Source organism: Medicago sativa, chromosome 8, assembly GCF_051527215.1.
Source record: "Medicago sativa cultivar Bolivia chromosome 8, Bolivia_mono, whole genome shotgun sequence".
In the NCBI taxonomy this organism is placed as follows: Eukaryota; Viridiplantae; Streptophyta; class Magnoliopsida; order Fabales; family Fabaceae; genus Medicago; species Medicago sativa.
In genome coordinates this window covers 89,947,647-89,969,338 of record NC_140756.1, presented here as the reverse complement: position 1 = coordinate 89,969,338, position 21,692 = coordinate 89,947,647, and the positions used below count along the sequence as shown (strand labels likewise).

The following is a 21,692-nucleotide window of genomic DNA, read 5'->3' as shown; positions in this document are numbered from 1 at the left end:
GACAACCTAGGTATATATATCTTATCACCAATGCTGCTACATGTTATCACCTTTCCTTCAAGAACATATCTACCCATTTATGTAATTATCAATCTTGTACCATTGCATAGGCCTGCGGATTGGTCCAAATTTCTCAATAACATCACAGAGACACCAACTTTTAACTTGATTTTGTGATTAGATAGCCCGGATGCAGCAATGGTGTTAATTGAAGTAGCTGTGCATTCTAGAGAAAATTTGAATCAATCAAGATTAATAAAATTAATTATCGACAATTTGGTAGTTGTAGATGATTTTTTGTTACTTATATGTGTCAATGATTTCAGGAATCCTTGCTGGCAAGGCATGGCGGCCAATTATAGCAGGTATAGGCATTCATATTAACATTAGGTGCAAAATTAACATCTTAGAGCAATCAATAATTGATAGAAAACGTGCAAGGCATTGAGTTGAGTTTTCAGACTTAAATTGCTATGATCATATTCATATGCTCATATTATTAAATAAGGTATCAATAGAAAATTAAATTAAAATTATTCAAGCTTGGGTATACAGATACTATCAAATTATATCCCATTTCTATCAAAAACTATATTAAAATTCTATTATAAAACTCATTTTTTTACCTGTATACGTTTCTTGGTAAAAATGCTATAATAATATAATATTAATGCATGATGCAGTAAAAAAACAAAATATTCAAAGCTATTATAATAACTAATTATAGAGAAAAAACACACCATTCATTAAAAGTTGGAGTGGATTAAAGTAACTGGAGTACAAAATTGCAACAATAAAACAAAGGTTAAAGTAGAACAAAGATTGAATCCAAAATATAAACTAATGCTTGAAACCAACATCTCATCTAAAGCGCTTTTGATGAACTCCAAGAAACAGCATGTCAATTAAAAGTGATCCAAACACAAATTCCATAACCACTTGCAAATCCCCAACAAATTTAACTCTCTCGTCAATGATTCAACTCTCTCCATAGATAATGACACAAACTTCTTCACACCGTCTTTTGTCTCGGTCACATTATCAACATGTTCCTTAAACGTTTGTCCCATTTTTTTTTCCCTTTTCCAATGACCCTTTTGTGGAATCTTGAACATTATCATAAACATCATTAGCTTTATCATAAACTTTCTCTTTAGCATTATCAACTGCATCAACAACATTGTTAACAACTTCTTTCATTGCTTCTTTGTTTGAATAAACAATATCTCTCTTCTTATCAATTGTTTATGAGGCTTCGTCCTTTGCTTTCTCCATTGCGTGTTTGCATTTACCATATGCATCACAAATAAGCTCTTTAGCATTAGGATATCCAGGCCAAGGTGGACACAGCACTGACGAATCGCGGCGAAGGAAAAGCCGGTTTGCTTGGTCGGATCGTTGTTGAAAAGGGAGGACACGCCAAGGAGCATCACAACTTAATTAGGAAAAGCGTAAAAGTCTTGAACTTGAAATTCTTGTAGGAGAGGTTATGTGAGTTGTTGTTGTTTTCCTTTTGAAAGCATGATTGTGAATGAGTGAAGTTGAAGGAATAATAGTCCTCACAGGAATTGTCTCCATAAGACAACATTCACACATAAGATAACTAATAAAACACACATAGAATGAAAGATAGTTACACATCGGTTAAACAATAGTAAGAGTGCAGATTTTGGAAGTTATAGTGAGTCATAGTTTTACTCTTGTTGTGAGAGATTCGGGTAGAACAAAAGGAACTCATTTGTTCCATATATAGAGAGGCAGAGATTAGGTGCATTAGTAATTGTTGCATGGGCATTGGGTAGTAGTTGCTGCATATGGGAAATATACATCATTAAAAGATAAGTATTGGGCACATTGGAAAGACACAAAACATTAACTGCAGTTGTTGGAAGACAGATGGTTGGTGGCTGCACTGCACTCGTTTCATTGCAGGAATCCATAAAGATGGGATGTATTTATAGATGCATGAAACACATTCCATTGGTAAATGTTGTTATGGAAAAACGAAAACATTCAATGAATGTGATAAAGGAATATGAAGAGTCTGTAGAAATTGCTTAGAAAACCTAGTTTAGAGCCTCGTTAATGGGAAATATACATTTAATTGGCATCAAGAGATGCATTAAGAGCCTAGGCATAAGGTAAGAGGAATTTGAATTTTGAAAATCGCATTAAATGAATAGCTTTGCAAGATTTCCCGCTCAAACTAAAGAATTAGGGTTTTGCATATTTGTTTACATTGTAGCTTAGGATTAGATAATAAGGATAAGGATAAGGATAAAAATCAAAGATGTTGCTGCAAGATCAATCCAACGGTGGCTATAGTTTTTCTTTTGATATAATATTTATTTCTTAATATAAAAGGATGGATGGTGTTTAGAGTACTTTTCAATTGATTTTACTTCTAACAAGCATGCGCCCACTCTGTAAAATCTTAGTAACTAGTTGAGAGTCGATCTCTAACCAAAATCTACTCCAATTCTTCTTATAGCCTAATTTAATAACATGCAACAACCTATATAGCTTAACTTGAAAGGCTGTAGTGATATGCATATTGGCCTAAAGACGTCTAAATTACGAGCATAGTAAACCTGGGGGTCAAAAGCGGAGCCCTTTGGTGATACAATGTAACAAAGCATAATAAAACTTAAAAAAACTAACACTATCTTTGAATGTGAACTAAATTGATAGCCTCATTTGTAATAGAGACATACATAATGTGAATAAGGTCTATTGATTTCAAACAATCACTCTCGCACATGAAGTTTGTATAGTTGTGATCATATCAAGTTGCAATCCCAAATAGCATGAAGTTCCCCTAAGAATGCATCGCCACGAAGAACCCCACAAGCGCCTAGATGAGAACTTTCTTCAAAAAAGCTGCCATCCACATCTAATTTGAAATGACCATCACGAGGTGGTTTACAATGCTCTAATAATGTGGGAAAGTTGCTCTTCCCACATTATATTTTTTAAAAAACATGGAAATGACCTATGTAATCCTAACTGTAGTTAATTTTTAAAAAACATGGAAATGACCTAAGTAATCCTAATGATAGTTAATTGTTGTTCACTCTTTCCATAGCGGCAGTTATTTGCCGTTCCAAATGCACATATATACTGTAAAAAAAAATCCAGCAGCATTTAAGTGGTTCCAAGTTCCAATCAAATTTTCATGGTTGATTTTTTATTTTATTTTTTATATATGTATATTTGGAACGACAATTATGGTAGTATTCACCAACCAACATGGTTTTTATTTCGCAAAAGTCGGACTTGCCAATTTCCAAAATCACACTAAATAACTTTTCGCCCTTCGTCAATTGAAAATGTTGTCGTACTACGTAACAATGCTCCAAAATAATACTAACATTCTGTAAAAATATTTTTTCATATTTTTCACTTGAAAATATTGTGCACATATGTAAAACTTTTGAAATATACACAAAATTTTCAATAAAATTAATGAAAGTACATTCAAATTGGCTATGAGTCGGTCATTTTCCTTCCATATTTTTAAAGCCAACTACACAATGTCAATATACTCCCTCCGTCCCTTAATGTAACCTCCCTTTGCTTTTTTCACATTTCTTAAGAAAAGCTGACAATGTAATTATTATGTCTGTTTTGTGTGTTAATATTACCATATTGTCCTTTGTTTGTATATGTATTAAATTTGACTTTTTAAATTTCAAAACAAGTTAGTAGTATTAATTAGGGGTATGTTTAGGAAAAAAATAATAAATGCATCTAGTAATTTGAAAAGGGGTTTAGATTTAGAGACAAAAATAAAGTCAAATGGGTGGTTAGATATAGGGACGGAGAGAGTACATAGAAATTTCTTAAGTTAAAAGTAACCAAACTCTTAATTCTAACAATCAAACTAAGTTTTTTCACATATGGTCAATGGTCAAGAAAAATAAAAAATTCACAACCTTTAATTGCATTATCTTCGAAAAACTATATTTTTTTTATGGTATTTGTCCATTTCGACTATAAGTGGTCTTTGAAATGACCGATTCAACTACACGTTGACAAGTCTTTTGTAAGGTTGAAAAAAAATGTTGAATTTGGTGATAACTACAATAAATTCTTTACTCAAAATACGGTACTGAGGAAATGAGTCACTCTTAGACTTTATAATCAAACACGTAGAGGGCAACCTTGAAGCAAATTTAAAATTAACAATAGAACAAAAAAAAAAGCAAAACAAGAAGCTTTTTTTTTTGAGCAAAGGCAATATTAATTCAAAGTAGTTGGTACATAATTGAAGATATGGGGGCTAGGATGAGATAAGGATGCTCTGGCTATGCAATGAGCAACCCTATTAGCTTGCCTCCGAACACGCGACACTACAAAGTCGGGTCTATTAAGTAAGAGACTTCTCCATTGAAAGACAAGGTCTCCAAATTCATTTAGAGGAACCTTTGTGGAACAAATAGCATCTGATAGAGATTTGCAATCCGTTTCAAACAATACATTGTGCATTCCGTTTGATATGGCTACTTTGATAGCTTCCAATAAGCCTATGGTTTCAGCTTCTAGGATTGTGGCTGATGAGTGAAAATAATCTGATTTTCCAAGCAAAAATAGTCCTGTAGAGACTCTAAAACACATATCGTATCCCATGATGGCGTTATTGTTGAAAGCAGCGGCGTTCACATTACATTTAACCATACCGGCTGGGGGTTTGCTCCAATTATGATAGGCTTCAGCTTCATGTAATGGTAACTTTGCTCTTTGCATGAAACTCCACTCATTAAGTGTGTCTTTCGCTCGAGTAACAATGGAGGTCGGTGTCGTGTCAGAAGCTTCCCAAAGCTTTGTGTTCCGACTCTTCCATAGACTCCAAAGAGTCATTGCAACTAATATTTGTTGTTGTGATTGTAACCTGTTAAATAATTCAAAAAGCATAGTAGTGAAATCATTAGCATTTTGAAGCAGCTCATGTACAATGTTATGAATCCCTATCAATTCCCAACAACTAGTTGCTTTTGAGCAAACAAAAAAGATGTGCATATGAGATTCTGCTAATAGGTCGCAAGAGACACATGTATCATCACAAGGGATGCCTCTATGAAGAAGATTCATTCGAGTGGGTAAGCATTGATGAGCGGTGCGCCAAACAAAAGAGCGAACTCGAGTGACCAACACACTAATACAATTATTAGATCTCAAACTATAAAGTGGTGGAGTGACCAACACACAAAGTTTCTATGGTGGCTTACTAGGAGGGCGCTTGGAGGTTCTTTCTTCAATTGAAGTTTCAGTCATTGAATTTAGATTAAGAGGCAATGTTGAGGGTCGATCAAGCAACGAGGGATTTGTAGTGGTAAGGTTGACATAGGGGAGCACGAGACACACTGGTTAATGAACAAGCAACATATAATTGCAACGTGGGTAATGACGATGGTCAAGATCTGGGAAATACAACAATTGCAACGTGGGTAATGACAATGGTCGAGATCTGGGCATTGAACCACATTTGGAGGGAGGATCGATCGTCACTCACACACTATGAAGCCCGGATACTCCAAAATGGTGTCGTACCCGTGTCGGATACGTATCGGATACCGATACTCCGCGGATACTCCGGATACCGTATCCCAGAAGTATCGGAATTAATTATTTTAATTTAAAATATATATTTTATCGGATACTTAAAAGATACTCGACGGATACACACGGATACTTATAAGATACTTCACACAGACGTATCCAAAAAAAATGAAGTGTATAAAAATGAGATTGTGTTGTGAAAATTTAAGATACGAATCACTATAATTACTTTTCAATTAACAAATTAAATATTATGATTTTGGTGGATGAAAGTAACGAGAGAGGGGAGATTTAATCAATCAACATTAAACAAACTTTGTTTTGAGTTCTTTTATTGATACATTTGTTGATATTCTAACATATGAATGAAAATATAATATGATTTATACAAAAACTTTACATTTTTTATTTTGATCATATGTATTTTTTTTTTTTTTTTTTGTAAATTGTAACTTTTATGATTATGTAGTATGAGTAATCAATGTTTTTTTAAGTATTTTACACGCATATAAATTTTAATATAAATATTTTGTTAACGTATCTTAGCCGTATCGTATCCTAAATTTTAAAAATTTCGCGTATTCGCGTACCCGTATCGTATCGTACCCGTATCGCACTACGTATCCGAGCTTCATAGCTCACACATGTATAGCTACCGTTGAGGTTATTTAGATTATTTCCACGTGTTTTTTTTAGTTGGGAACAACAATTATATGCTTACATCAGTCAATTTAGTCTCACACCGTTAATTTTAACTCGAAATTTATTAAGTGGACCAACATTGTAATGGACCAACGGTAGACTTTATTAATCTTTATAGTATTTTTTTAGAATTTAAGCCCATTTTGTTAACACGCTTTGTTTTGTCACAATTACCAAAAAACGGTGCTAGGTCTCACTTTCAAGATTAGTGCTGTCCTATCGTTTGAGTTCATATTGCTATTCAAAACAAATTTCATTTGGACATTTTCTTGCTTCCAAGTAGATACGTGCGCGAGTGTGAAATGAAAGACAAGTTCCTTTAAAACCAAATCCTTGAAAAGAAATTTATGATGAACTTTTGTTACTTATATCAGAAAATAACTAAGACAGAACTAATTGTATATATAAAAGATAGAAAATGAGACTGAAAAAGAAATTTAGTGATTTAAGTTGTATAATGTTTTTAAAGTGAATGTATTTTATAATTTGGTGAATTTTGGTATTATAAAATAACTAAGAAAAAACCAATAGTAAACCGTTATTCAACTATGTCAAAATGAAGCATCATAATTCATACATACACTTTCAAACTAGATCATCGACCCGTGCTTACGGCGAGATATGTTAAACTTTATAAGTAAGAGATGTCAGTAGAGTAATATAGGGTGGGGTAATTCATTTCCAAACAAATAGCATAAAATTAGGAACATAATTTGACTTTAGATAAATATTAAATTCAAAAGTATGGAGCGGAAAAATTAGGTTAGTATAGCGAGACAGGTTAAACTTTATAAGTAAGAGACGCGTGCCTAACTTGTAAAGTAGTATCACTAACGATACATACATATATACACACAAAGTATGATGCTATGTTTGACGTGAATACATGAACCAGTTAGTGGAGTTTATGGAAATGAAGGGAGAACTATCGATACATTGGATCACTAACAAGTGGAAAATACTAGAGTGGACCAGGGACCAGATCCCATTGTGTGGTCACAACCAAAGAAATGGGAGAGAAGAGAGAGAAAATAGAAAAAGTAAAGAAAGAAAAAAAAAACTATGTGTGTGACCAAACCCAATTGTGTGGTCCTGGTCCACACAAGTCTTTCTCCTAACAAGTAACAACAATATCTTGTGTAATGATTGTTAGGGGGTGTTTGTTTGCAGGTTATAAAATTTATTCCTGGGAATATGAGGATGGGAATGTACTTTCCCATGTTTGGTAGAAGGTAAAAGAAAAATATACCTGGAAACAAATTATACCAAGGAAAATTATTAACCCATGATATCCCCATTTTTATTCCCATGAAAGAGGAGTTGGAATATTTTATCCCTCGGAACGACATTTGCTTTGATACGTGAAAACCCCACTATGTCCCCTACCACCATGTTTTTTTAACTGCCAATTAGTTTCTCCATATACTGAACGTGTTGATTTTTTTTTACATAGACTTTGTCATGGTGTATATTACTATTCAATCCATCTAATATTTCTTTATGTCTATTCAACTTTTCAACAATATTTTTCTATTCTTCCCTAAAAAAAATATTATTCTATTCTATCAATCAACTATATGAAAAAATAATTTTATTTTATGGTGTATTTTGACATGCTTCAAGTTATAATGAGAATAAAATATGGTAAAATAAATTCAAATTGACTTAGAAACAATGTAGGGGTATTTTTTAACTGTATCATGTTTTTCTAGGAATATATATTCCAAACCAAATACCAATTAGCTATTTCTGTGAACTTTTTTTGAAAATAATCCCGGGAAATTAGAATATTAACCAAACACTTTTTTACAAAATACCTAGGAATAAACTTCGCACTACTTTATTCCCAGGTAAGTTATTCCTGGGATTAATTTATGAATCCCTGAAACAAACGGCCACTTATTGTTGAAAAAAATTAAAAATTAAAATTGCTTAAATCATATTTGACTAAGATCACAATTCAACATCAAAATGAATATTGAAGTGGGTAAATACATCTTGAGGTGTATGTTCCTAAAAAACACCTTAAAAACTAGTGGTGTCTTCTAGCAACTTCTACATGCATTTGCTAAAATATAGCCACTAGTTTTTATGAATAATGTTTTAACTAGTTATGACTAAAAACTGGATAAATACACCCTAAGGTGTGTGTTGCCAAAAGACTTCTTCATAAAGACTAATGGGCAAGGTTTTGCAATTCGAGAGTTTATATCAACTCGTTTTGCCTAGCTAAACTCGGCTTGAGAACTCGTACGAGTTTACCTAAAATTAAATTTATTATATGCAAGACATATATAAGCTAATATAATACTGTAAATAGGTCAATAGTGCAAAATATGACTTAATTACAAAGGCAAATTATACATGTACTTGCAAAAGTACGGTGATAGAATCTAGGGTTTAGAATGTTTATTGGATGCCTTGAGATTGTTCCCAATGATGATATTTATAGCCTTCTATGGGCCAGTTTTGTGGTTACTTAGGCAGCAAGTAACGGGAGTGTTTTAGGTATTTAGGCGCATTCTAGAGAGCGAATAGAGGCGGTGTTCTGAGGAAAACACGCCTTTAAGCCTTTAGGCCCTTCTGGAGGGCGCTGAGGCCTCTGGGAGGGTCTAAAAGCCCTTTTGAAGGTCTTTTAGGTCTTTATGAATATATTGACTGTCCAATACCAAACTATCATAAAAAAAATGTTATGCTCAACTTAGCATCAAAATACAAAAATTAACGCACAAAATCATAAATTTCATAAGTCTTCAATCCATAAAACCATCCAAAAAAGCAAGTTTCACAAGTTCCTAAAGTTTTAACAAAACTATCTAAAAAATAAACTAGTTAATTTCTTCAAAAGGTCAATAAACACCGCCACCGCAACCCTAATCGGCGTCGCAATCACCGGTGTTGAAATATGGATTTTCATCGTCGGAATCGCAATTCTAACTGGTATGTGCTCCCCTGTTCATGGTTTGAGAACTCAGAAGAAAGAAAAAGAAACGTTTCATTTCAGGAACATGTTACTGTAAAGGTAACTATTCAGTAAACGTTTCGGTCTTTGGATTTGTAGAAAAGAAGTTGGGTTTTGAAAAAAGAAATGGGCAAAGAAGTGTCCCGTCGACTCCATTAGACCCCCCCCCCCCCCCCCCCCCCCCCCCCAACCCAACTAAACCGATCACCACACATTACCCGGAGGCAGCACAACCCAACACCTAAAATGGTTCTATTGCAAAGGCACTGGATCTAGGAGTTGCCAAAAAAACAACCGCCTTCAAAGGCGCCCACGACCTCCACACATTAGTTGAGGTTGAAATCACCTCAACCTCTAGACTATAGGGAACCATCGCAACTCTCTATAGAGATGCATAGGCTGACTTAACTGAAAACTTTCCACTAGGATCAAGAACCCAAGACTAGTGGTCCACCGAATCCGTCTTATGCTATATTGGTTAAAAAAATTGATTTATACTCCAAAATTACACTAACAACTCTTAATATTTTCCATTCGTTAGCTAACATTGAATTTGTTTTTGTATGGAATAATTAATCTTGTTTTGATTTGGATTTAAATATTCATTCATGTCTATAACTTTATAGAGCATACGATCTCTATATTTATATCCATTTATCACTTGTATTGTTCATTATTTGTTTTGCATATTGAAATAACGAATTTAATATGTACCTCAAAATTCATGCTTCAATAATGTAATATATGGTTTGACGTGGTGGAAAAAAATTACATTATCAAAGCATGATTTTTTATTAAAATTATAAAAAAAAATGTATAAAACATTTTAGCATTGTATTGAACTGTTCCCTCAAAAGATGAAAAAATGTGGGTGCAGTCAGTTTATCTACTGTTCATTTGTCTGTGAAATTCATTAATGAAATTTTCTTTTTAAAATAGATTTTACTAATATTTCATTTGTGTCTATCTCTTGGAGATGAAGAGTAAATAAGACTAGATAAACGGAGTAAATACAACTAGACAAAAAATATTTTGAACTTTCAGTCCTACCCACTAGATCTGTGTTTTATCACAACTCAACTCAAAAAATAGGCCGTGCGCATGTTAGATACGTTGTCTTTATCTTCTTGAATCCTGCTCTTTACCCAAATGGATTGCTCATTCCCAAAGTAAATTACGGATATACCCCTACACATTTTAACTCACGCTGGTACAAATGGAAACGTATGTTAACTCACGTTGCGTGACTTAACATGCGCTAGTGTTAGTTGCAGCATGTTGCAGCGTGAGTTAACTCACGTTGTCCTTTGTACTAGCGTGAGTTAACTCACGTTCATAACAGACAACAAAATCTGCATTAGTTGCAACCAGTTACTGGACAAACTTAGAAAAAGTCTAGAATGACCCGTAATCACGCCACATTCATAACTTAATCGAATTACGCCAGTTTAACAAGATTATCAGATAATTCGACATAATCGATCAAAATTACTTAAAAACATCGTTTTTCTCACAATCACGTAATCACACACAACGATCAAAACGGTCCAAATTTCACAAATTTGCTGGTAATGACCCGTAATCACTTAAACACACTTAATGACACGTAAACGATCTAAATTACACAAATTTGTTCATAAATTTCTAAAATGACATAATCTCACATAAACTGTCAAAATGACCGAAATTCATCGTTAAATTACGTAATGCGAGCAATAATTGGTGTGACATAACCGGCCACCAAAAAAAAATTCATTTCATATGTTTATATAATATATAATATTAGTTACATATTGGCCATAAATATCCAAATTACACAATCGGCCACCAAAAAATATGTCGGGGTGTAATACCACCAAAAAATAGGACGAACACCGACCGACGCAAAAATGTCATAACCTATCTAACTAGACTAGTGATAGTGCATAATCTTCGTCTTCATCCATGACTTCGAACTCTTGCTTTGGCTTTTTCGGAGTGTCCAAAGTAATATGATTGTGCTCATCTGTTGGTTTCTTTGGCGGCTTCGGCTCCTTAGACATGAGCTCATCGAAGGCGGTTTGTCTATCCAAAAACTCAAAAAGTCATTACTCTGCCTCACCAATCTTGTGAGTCATCCACTCCGTAGAAGGAGGTGGTATTAGACAATTTTTTTCAACTTCACATGAAGAAAGCGGTCAGGAATCAAGCAAAGGCGTTATGTTGGAATGTGGCTTAAGTGGTGGAGCACTCCGGATTGAAAAATATGTCTTACATGAACCACCCATTTTGGACAAAGTCAATAGAACAACCGCTCTATTGTAGCAACTAGCAATAATGTGACCCATATCCGGTGTAACATCCCAAAATTTGTAAAGATTATTTTATATTAATTATTTGATAGTTTTATATGATGAGTTATTTGTCATTATAAGTATTTGATTAAAAGAAATTTTAGAAATTGATTGTCTTACTTTTAGAAAGGGAGAGTGACCAAGTCAATTTTGACCAAACCAATTCTTCTAATTGTGCCACACGTGATGCTACTACTTGAGCATTATCATCCAGAGTTTTAGGTCATTAAGTTTCATTGTGTGCTCTTATCATAATTTAGTGAAATGCTCACACGTTCCATGCCCATTACTTTCAACTTAAACCCTCTTAACTTCCTTGTTGCCTAAAGAAAGAATCACTCATTCATAATCTCCATTCTCTCAATACTTTCGCCGATCTTTCCCTCCCACACTATTATTTTGTTTATTTCTCTAAACCTTTAGACAGTTTGTTTCATCAATTCTTGGTTCGCACTCAGCATACCAAATTTTTCCAAGTAGACCAATCAATTTTGTTCATCCTCTTGTTACTTTCGTGTAAGTAGTTATTTTATTCCTTTTCTCAATTTATGAAACTTTGATTCTATTCCATTTTTGCTTTCCCTAAACATATCGTCGTAGAATTGTAACTGTACCTTCGTTCATTGTCGGATCCTGTTGATTTCCTTACAGTAGGTTCATGATGCTTGGTGCTTCCTTTTGAATTGTTTGATCGTCCAATTAAAGTCTAAGTGATAGAATTCGTCGTCGCATTGCCGCTGAAAATTTGGGACTTGAAGTCATGTTAAGAAAGTAAAGCACCTTAGGTAAGGGCTTTTTCCCATACGTCCATACTAAGTGTTAGGGCTGTGTTATTAAATAGTGGCAGCAATTCTTGTCTTTTAAAAAGAAAAATAATTAAAATGTATTTTTACGGTAAAAATTAATCTTTTCTAAATGTGATTATTTTAATAATGTTTTATATGATAATTGTGTGATGTTGAACTGTATAATTATTTTATTATGTTTTATACGTTGTGTGATACTGAGAAAGACATGTTAGATGTTTGATGAATTAAAGAAAAGAGAAAGATGAAAATTTGAGATTGTGAAATGATTGACTTTTGGCTGTGTGTTTGATGATGCGTTAATATTTACCTTAGTGGCGGGTTAATATTATATATCTGTGTGGTGCCTTAGTGGCGGGTTATAATTATATTCTGTGTGGTGCCTTAGTGGCGGGTTAGAGTCTGCATTTTCATGATCATGCATGGCATATGCATCTGTGTGGTGCCTGTGTGGCGGGATATTTCTGTGTGGTGCCTGTGTGGCGGGTTATTTCTGTGTGGTGCCTGTGTGGTGGGTTATATCCGGATCATATAGTTATAAGAGCATGCATCTTACGCATCATTGCATTGAGTCTGCTGTATACATGTGATTGATTATTGACTTAAAACTATTTTATTGCAAATAAGATGTGTGTGAACCTTACTTTGAAGCATATGACTTGAATGTATTTTCTTAATTCTTTTTGATTGATAAGTTTTGATATTATCTATTTTATGACATTGTTTCTGGTGCTTTGAGTATGAACCAATTTGGATAAGGAAATTGACCCTTACATTAATATAATGTTGTAGGTACCAAAGATGATATATGAAGTTTGATGTGTGATGAAAGCGTACGCGGGGACAAATTGGGTTTTAAATTGAATTGTAATTTTAGATGTAAATTTTGAAGGATATTTAGTATAAGAATTTTAATTAAAGTATGTTAAGAATTTTGTATAGGTTTTGCTAGAATATATATATTATTGATGAAATAAATAAATAGTAATGTTTTTCAGAAAAAGAAAATGATTTAGACGTAATGTCTTGGATCAAAATTCGGGGCGTTACATCCGAAGTGGTCAACCACTTCTCTGGAGGCGCAATACCACTTTCACTTGTTGGAGAGTGTAAACCATCCAAGATAAGTTTGTAACGACTCTCGGTAGCATATATCGGCAAGTAGTCACTCTTGTGAGTTTTCAACTCATTAATAAGTGCATGATGAACCAACACATGATCTTCCTCATTCAATCCCATGTGCCTAGCTACGACCCGGAAACCACAATTACCATCCCCTCTAACATTCACAATGTCTTCAACGTAAGCTCTCATGAGATTTGGAATTTGTGAAATGTATGATATTTGCAAATAAGGTTTTGGTTTTGAAGTAGGAGTCGAAGCTTTTGAGCGGGACCAAGTGCCAAGACGTGAACCTTTACTCTTTAGAACATTACTCTTGCCATGTGAGCATTGACTATCGGGATTTTGAGCATCAGTAGTCTCCCACTTAGAGGGGATTGAACCCGTGGACCTCGTTTTCGATGTAGACTTCACCCTTTTAGGTGCCCCCTTAGTGGCCACTTTTCTCGGAGGTGGCTTCAACATTGTTTCCTCCAGAAATCCTAATTCACGCAACCTGTATTTGATGAAGAGTTTCATCTTGTAATGGGACCTTTTGATGCGTTCTTTAATGGCGTCCCATTCCTCCGTAATGGAAAAATGTGTGTCAACCTCTTGTCCAATTACCTTTAACCTTCGCCAATGAGGGTGAATTTCATCCAAAAGAATAGGCAATTTTTTCTTTCTCTTCTCGGCAAAAATACAAGCACAAGGTAACCCGAACGTTGCCATTTGCACGCAACCACAATCTTCTTTAGCAAAGCCGAATCTCCTAGAGCGTTCAAATTCGTCATCGATGAAACCCAAAGCGGCCTTAGAGACATACCCCTCCAACTTAGAGAATAACTTGTTTTTTTTTTTTTGTATTTGTGTACCGTGACAGTTATGCTCTTCCCAAAACTCCCTTGTATCTCACCAAATTGGTTTTTCAACATTTTGTCAATTTCATCCCAACATGATGTCAAATCTCCCACACTACTCGTCAAGTATCTTTTCAATTGTGCATGAGCCGATTCAACAATGTTGGTGCTTCTACACCCTAGATGCAAGTATTTATTCGTCCATTCCCTCACAAAATGCTTCTTAAGGGGCAAAACGGTTTCCTCAACATATTTAACAAACAATAGAAACGGTCTGCATACCTCATCTTTGAATGTCAACCATGCAATTGCAAATGAATCCTCCGTAGGAGAGTTAACCACATCTCTCCAAGCCCTCACTATTTTCTTAACAAGCTCACATTGCTTGTCATGATCCGCTTCCTTCGCATCTTTGTCAACAACTTTTCCTTTCGAAGGCTTGGCTTTGACTCTACAATCCTTGATGCACCTAGATTTGACATTCTTCTCATTATGAAAATAGCAAAGTACATTGTCCGTTTTAGGGAGAACTTCGGCAACGACTTTCATCAAAGCGGGGTCCCTATCGGTGACAATCACCTTAGGCATGTTGCGTTTTGATGTCAAAAGACCAACCAACATCTCAAGTGTCCAAATGAAGTTATTTTCTTTTTCAAAGGAAAGAAATGCAAAGGCAACCGAATAGGTCATTTTGGTAGAGGTGACACCAACAATCTCAAATAACGGCATTCAGTAGGTATTGGTTTTGTAGGTGGAGTCCATGACTAAAACGGTGGAAAAAGTGTTAAGCATATCAATTGAATCCGGACAAAGAATAAATCTTCAAGAGTGGTTTCCTCGCTATTTGCTCTTGTGAAATAGACATATTGATGCTTCTCCAACTTTGTAATCAAGTATTGCAACTCCGTCTTGTCCTCTCTTTGCCCCTTGCGCCATCTAGTTCGCGCATTATACACTTGCTTGATGAGTGTCAAACTTTCTTTGTTTTTTTCCATCAAATCCGTGAGAATATTCCTAGGCTTTGCGAAGCTCTTTGTCATGTCGATAACTCTTTGCTTCTCGTCCGCTTTTAGTCGACCCGCAAGAAGGTGTCCGGATAACTTTGGCGCCAAGTCATGGTTGTGAATTCCACAAAGCATTGCAATCCACCAATCTTGAGTTTTTTTTTAATCAAAAAAGCATTTCAAACTAAACGGACAATTACATTTCCTTGTGCCCGTGCCTTCAAGCTTCGGTTTCTTCCTCGTCTTAGGTGGCTTGTATTCACCACTCCTCTCACATTGCATCGTCATGTATGGCGATATTGTACTAGATTTATCTATAGAAATAGTAAATCTGGCCCTTGCCGCTTGTCGACGAACCCAACCAAGTAATTCTTCACGATCTCTCCATCTTTCAATTGTTGTAAAAAATGACCCGGTTGAATTTTCACATTAAACTTCACATCATTGGTTGGTTTGCCTTCGCCGGAACCTACGCTTACGCCGGAAGCTTTGTTTTTTCCCGGTTTCGGTTCAACGCATCCTCCGCCACATTTTCAACCATGTCACTCAATGCCTGGTCAATAAAAAAATAACAAAGAAAAAATAAATAACTTGTTCGGCAAGAAAAGCAAGTAAAAAAGTGGTGGAAAAATTCAAAATATGGGCAACACAGTAGCGTGAGTTAACTCACGTTATTGTTATCTTCCTGCGCAAGTTAACTCACGCAACACTTACAACTAAACTCACGCTCAACCCTATCACCTACTGGAAAAAAATGACGTAAGTTGCAGAAAAACCAGGAAAAAAGGATGAGTTTTGACGGTACATTACCTGTTCTTTGATGCTTGATGAGCGTAGAAACTTGTTTCCTGACGATTTGCAATGATTTGGAATGAAGATTTTGACCCAAAAATTCGCACTTTTTGAGTTTTTGGAGGTGGAGGGTGTTTTATCTTGGTTTTCGGGTGTCAAACATTGATTACGTTTGAACCTTTTTAACCGATGATATCTCATTTTTTCTTGGGAAGGGAAAAAATAAGCAAAACCCTTGAGAATCGAGGTTCGGGAGTTGTTTTCGCTACGGGAAGGTGTTAGGCACCCATAACGACTATAGTATCCTATAGGAACCGTCTTTACTTTCTACGCGCGCGCTTTATTTTTAAATGCTATTTGAAAAAGTGATATTTGCACCTAAGGTTTACTAAGTGAAGAATTGGAGGGAGAAGAAAGTGTTTGAATTTTTATTTTATTTGAATTGAAGGAATTTTGATTCCTTGCCTACGTACCCGTTTAAGGGATCAAAGCCACCGTAGTTCTCTTCCAAAAAATGTTTTTTGTTTTTGTTGGTTGATTTTAAGTTTGAAAATTGGAATTTTGAAGAATAGAGATTGAGAGGCCTTAAAGGCATGAGATTTTAAGAAAAAGTGAGGTTCGATTAGTTATTTTGAAAAAAAAAGTCAAGTATGATTAATTTTCATTGAAATTTGATTAAGAAAAATAAAGAGAAAATGCAAAGGAGTTTTGACTCCTATATTTTTTGGAAAAGGTTTTTAAGTGATGTTGTTCAAGTTTTTTGGAAAATTGATTTTTCTAAGTGTAAAACCTAGGCATTCATCTAAACATTCAATCCTAAACATATATCTAAACATGCATATCCTAGCCATACATCTAAAAATATCTATGTGATGTGTGTGCATGTGTCGGTGCTTGTGTCGGTGTACATCATTAGAGTCCATTGTCCTTTACATCATTGGCCTAGATACATTCTATGGTCTTGCAAGAATTTAAAATGGCATGAATGTAGAGTACAAGAACACCTAGGCCTTTACATGCTAAATCTTGGCAAAATTTTAAAGTGCAAGAAATAAAGTGAAGGAGGAGATGAAGTATGAAATGCTTATGATGTATGGAACATGAAACAAAATGGTTAGTGACATAAGGAATAATAGGAATTGAAAATTATAAGCAAAAGAAATACTACTAAAAAAACTTGGCAAAAGTTAATGAAATTTTTAACCTAAAAGTAGCTAAATTCACCTAAAATTTACCATAATATCAAGACAAGTATATGACCTATAATCCTCACATCATGACAAGGTTTCAAAGGCTTTATTGTAATCAATAAAGTGAGAATTATGAGGACACATTCAAGTCAAGAATTATGAGGTATCTTTTAGGCACACTTAGCACTTTATTTTCACAAGCAAGATTTACATGACTTATGAAACAAACAAGCACCCAACATTCAGCACAAACAATCACCAAATACCCTAAACTAAAGACAAGCATATCACCAAATTTGTCTATCAAGTATTGATCACCAAGGGACAAAATATTGGAACCAAAGTATACAAGAAAACTTCACAAATATAGACAAAAGGCACCACAAAGGTCACAAGCAAATTCACATATTTTTTAATCACTTTTCAACATACCAAATGTCATAGAAACAAGTTTTTGGTATCCATACTAATCACAAAAGTTGCTTCACAAGATTATAGAAGTTTTTAACAAATTTTTAACAAGATTAAAGGTATTACACTAATCAAGAAATCAATGTTTCTTCCTATATTTTCCTAACCAATATTAACAGGTAAGAATCACCAAAAATGAACAAGAAAACATCAAGAAAGCATTAAGAAAAATTTTAGGAATTGTTTTAGAAATTTTTGACACAACAGAGGTTCAAATAGCAAGGCTCAGAGGTGTATGTAGCAAGAAACACTAAAAAAACGTAGAAAAACAAAGAAACCTAAGGCCCAAACCCAAGAAAGAAGATCCAGATCACACAGGAAGCAATACAGGCCGTTAGATTGATCCAGGAGGTGAAACCCTAGATCTAACGATGGAAACACATGGTTCAGGTGGGAAACGAATGAACCGGTGTGGTCTAACTGAACAAAACGGTCCAACAATGTTTATATAAAGGCAATGGGACCGGTTCATTCATTTCTCCCATTCGTTTCTCTCTCTAAACTTGAAACTGTTGGAACAAAATGTGTTTAACAATAAACCTTAAAGAGTTTTGATGATAACAAGGTATTAAAAATTGTAAATTGGATTAGCTAATATTTGTTCAAGTGTACAGGACCATAATTATAAAGTTACATCATCATTGGTTCTGAATGAGCAAATAAAGAGCTATGGAAACAACAAAAATTTGAAGCTTGGACGCTCCTGAAGGCAACTTGCTCCTGAAGAAAAAGCGCTCCTGAAGTCAAGCTGCTCCTGAAGAAATAGCGCTCCTGAAGAATAGTGCTCCTGAAGACAAGAGGTCCAGAAGTCACATCATCAGAAGCTGCATCATCAGAAGCTGCATCATCAGAAGCTGCCTCATCAGAAGCCATTTCACCAGAAGCTGAATATCAACTGGATTTGCAAAGAATCAAGAATTGAAGAATCATCAATGCAAAAGCTGTCTATTGGATTCGAAAACACAAACAAAGGATTAGTGGAGCTTGCAACGGTCATTTCAAAGGTGTTTGAAGGTGTGTGTTTGCAATTTGGACGAAAGCGTTGACATTGTACTTTGTACGAATTGTACAACCACGTTCTCCACTACTCTGTTTTGTGTCTGCACTTCAAGACAAGAAAACAGCTCCAGAATACGGTCTCGCCTGCATAGATGTTCCTTTGGATAAGGAATGGATTTCAAATTTGTTCTTCATAGGACAACAACCAAATCAGGCAAAAGATCATTGGTGAAAGATCAAGCTTCAACAACGACTCTTTGGTGTGCTGGCAATTTCACAACGTCTCTTTCACACCTCTATATAAAGGAGTGAAGACCTAGAGAATTGGTAATGCAAGAACGCTGAACGAAAGACTCACAAGATTTTCACAAGTACCAAACCTCTGCTGAAATTGTTCTGCATTCACTTAGAATTTCTGTGTCTCAAAGTCATATCTTAGAAATTCTTAAGTCCATTGAGTCTGTATCTGATTTGTATTGTGAGCACCTCTGATTGTATATCAAGTGTTCAACCTTAAACAATTTTCTGTGTAATTTTGTTTAGTTAGGAAGTCTCTTGCAGTTGTGCTTGAGCAGGAAGTCTCTTGATTGTGTTCTTGAGCAAAGGAAGTCTCTTGCTTGTGTGCTTGAGCATTGGAAGTCTCTTGCTTGTGTGCTTGAGCATTTGTAATCAGATATTACTCATAGTGAAATCTCCTTGGAAGTGCAAGGGGGACTGGACTACTTCCGGATTGTGGAAGGAACCAGTATAATTGCTTTGTGTCGTTCTTCTTCTCTCTCTCTGTTTTATTCCGCTGCATTTAGATTCTGATCATCACTTCAGAAGCTGTCTCACTTAGCTTCTGATCAGTGTATTCAGTTAGTTAGAGAAACGAAGAATTTTTCAAAACACAATTCAACCCCCCTTCTTGTGTTTTTCTCACCTTCAATTGGTATCTAGAGCCTTGGTCTGTTGTGTATCACTTAACCGTGCAACAGTCAAAGATCTGAGAAAAACATGACTACTCCTCCTCCTGATGGTGATACTAGCTATAAAAATGTCTCACATGATTATAGTGATAGTAAGAAAACCAGTGTTGGAAAAGTTCCAAAGTTCAATGGAGATGCTGAAGAGTTCTCTTGGTGGAAGACCAATTTTTACAGTTACATCATGAGCCTAGATGAAGAATTGTGGGATATTCTGGAAGACGGCGTTGGTGGTTTAGTCCTTGATGAAGAAGGAGCTGCTGTGGATAGAAAGAAACATACTCCAGAACTGAGGAAACTTTACAAGAAGCATCATATTATCAGAGGAGCTCTTGTCACTGCCATACCCAAAGCAGAATACATGAAGATGAGTGACAAATCCACTGCTAAAGCTATGTTTGCTTCTCTCTGTTCAAATTATGAAGGGAGCAAGAAGGTCAAAGAAGCAAAGGCTCTCCTGCTTGTACATCAGTATGAGTTATTCAAAATGAAAGATGATGAAACTATTGAGGAGATGTACTCAAGGTTTCAAACCTTAGTTTCTGGTCTACAGATTCTAAAGAAGAGCTATGTTGCTTCTGATCATGTAAGCAAGATTCTCAGAAGCTTACCTGCCAGATGGAGACCGAAGGTGACTGCCATTGAGGAAGCTAAAGATTTAAACACTTTAAGTGTCGAAGATCTTGTTAGTTCTCTCAAAGTTCATGAGTTAAGTCTTAATGAACATGAGTCTACTAAGAAGAGTAAATCAATAGCTCTTCCATCCAAAGGCAAGTCATCAAAAGCTCTCAAAGTGGTTGAATCTGAAGAGGAAGAACAGTCAAGTTCAGATTCTGAACCAGATGCTGCAGAAATGGCCATGCTCTCAAACAGACTTCAATATCTGGCCAAGAAGAACAGAAAGTTTCTCTCCAGAAGGGGTAACTCCAGAAGCTCAAGGAAAGAAGATCAGAAGGGATGCTTCAACTGTAAGAAGCCAGGTCACTTCATTGCTGAATGCCCTGATCTTCAAAGAGAAAAGTCAAAGGACAAGTCAAAGAGGTCTACATTCAAACCAAGCAAATTCAAGAAGCAGATTAAGCAGAGTTTAATGGCAACCTGGGATGATTTGGGTAGTGAATCTGGATCTGATAAAGAGGAAGCTGATGAAGATGCAAAGGTAGCTGTTGGGTTGGTAGCAACAGCAACTTCAGAAGCTGGATCAGATTCAGACTCAGAAGATGAAAATGAGGTATATTCCAAAATTCCCAGAGATGAACTTGTTGAGTCACTTAAAGAACTTCTTACACATTTTGAAGTAAGAACCAATGAGTTGAAGGATTTAAAAGAAAAATATGCTGATTTGGTACAACAGCAAAAATCAACTTTATTGGATCTGAAAGCTTCTGAACAAGGACTTAGGGGCTTTGACTTCATGTGTAAAACATATGAAGATCAGCTCAGGTTCTTATGTCAGAAGCTACAAGAAAAGTGTAATGAAAAACCTTTAAGTAACCATGAAATTGCTCTTGAAGATTTTATTATATCTGGCATTGACAGAAGCAGAGTGGCTTCTATGATTTATAGCATTTACAAGAACAATGGCAGAGGAATTGGTTTTCCAGAAGTGAAACTGGAGAAAACCAATCTAAAGTCTTGTTGTGAATGCATCAAGGAAGGTCTGAAAACATTCTTTGTACCAGAAGGGGCTGAGTTGGAAACTGTTGTTCAATCAGAACCTGAAGCTTCTAGTTCTAAGGCTAAGATTACTTCAAAGCCAAAGAACTCTAAGTCAAAGGCTATGATCAAATCTGATTCCAAAACTTCAAAGGTTAGGATCCTGAAAAGATCAGAACCTATTCCTCAGAGTCTGGTGAAACCAAAATCTGGGGTTCTGAAGTCTAAGTTTCAGAAGAAGACAGTTACTGCTTCTGAAGTACCAAAACCTAAGGTGATGGTTAATCAGAAG

General features: G+C 35.4%; 3 protein-coding genes and 1 long non-coding RNA gene across 4 annotated transcripts; 1 reads left to right on the top strand and 3 right to left on the bottom strand.

Moving 5' to 3' along the window:
* Window positions 1-4,242: 4,242 nt before the first annotated feature.
* On the bottom strand, window positions 4,243-4,860 carry LOC146903090 (uncharacterized). Its single transcript, XM_085737198.1, has one exon. It carries the CDS (start codon window positions 4,858-4,860, stop codon window positions 4,243-4,245), a length of 618 nt encoding a protein of 205 aa, XP_085593324.1.
* A 6,931-nt stretch (window positions 4,861-11,791) lies between these two features.
* Window positions 11,792-13,335, top strand: LOC146903089 (uncharacterized). Its single transcript, XR_015022295.1, has 3 exons — window positions 11,792-12,072; window positions 12,208-12,341; window positions 13,155-13,335. It is a non-coding gene; the product is annotated as an uncharacterized LOC146903089 (long non-coding RNA).
* A 39-nt stretch (window positions 13,336-13,374) lies between these two features.
* Window positions 13,375-15,052, bottom strand: LOC146903088 (PKS-NRPS hybrid synthetase cheA-like). Its single transcript, XM_085737197.1, has 3 exons — window positions 14,339-15,052; window positions 13,432-14,276; window positions 13,375-13,387 (listed from the first exon to the last, which is right to left on the bottom strand). Exons 1-3 carry the CDS (start codon window positions 15,050-15,052, stop codon window positions 13,375-13,377), a joined length of 1,572 nt encoding a protein of 523 aa, XP_085593323.1.
* A 35-nt stretch (window positions 15,053-15,087) lies between these two features.
* LOC146903087 (uncharacterized) lies at window positions 15,088-15,615 on the bottom strand. Its single transcript, XM_085737196.1, has 2 exons — window positions 15,528-15,615; window positions 15,088-15,476 (listed from the first exon to the last, which is right to left on the bottom strand). Exons 1-2 carry the CDS (start codon window positions 15,613-15,615, stop codon window positions 15,088-15,090), a joined length of 477 nt encoding a protein of 158 aa, XP_085593322.1.
* Window positions 15,616-21,692: the final 6,077 nt, after the last annotated feature.

Excerpts from the sequence above, each read along its gene's own strand:
- LOC146903090 (XM_085737198.1), bottom strand. The coding sequence starts at position 4,860 with ATGACTCTTTGGAGTCTATGGAAGAGTCGGAACACAAAGCTTTGGGAA.
- LOC146903088 (XM_085737197.1), bottom strand. The coding sequence starts at position 15,052 with ATGCCGTTATTTGAGATTGTTGGTGTCACCTCTACCAAAATGACCTAT. Across the intron at positions 14,277-14,338 it reads GGAAGAGCATAACTGTCACG|GCCGCTTTGGGTTTCATCGA; the intron begins GTACACAAATAC and ends TATGTCTCTAAG.
- LOC146903087 (XM_085737196.1), bottom strand. The coding sequence starts at position 15,615 with ATGACGATGCAATGTGAGAGGAGTGGTGAATACAAGCCACCTAAGACG. Across the intron at positions 15,477-15,527 it reads AGGCACGGGCACAAGGAAAT|ATTGGTGGATTGCAATGCTT; the intron begins GTAATTGTCCGT and ends AAAAAACTCAAG.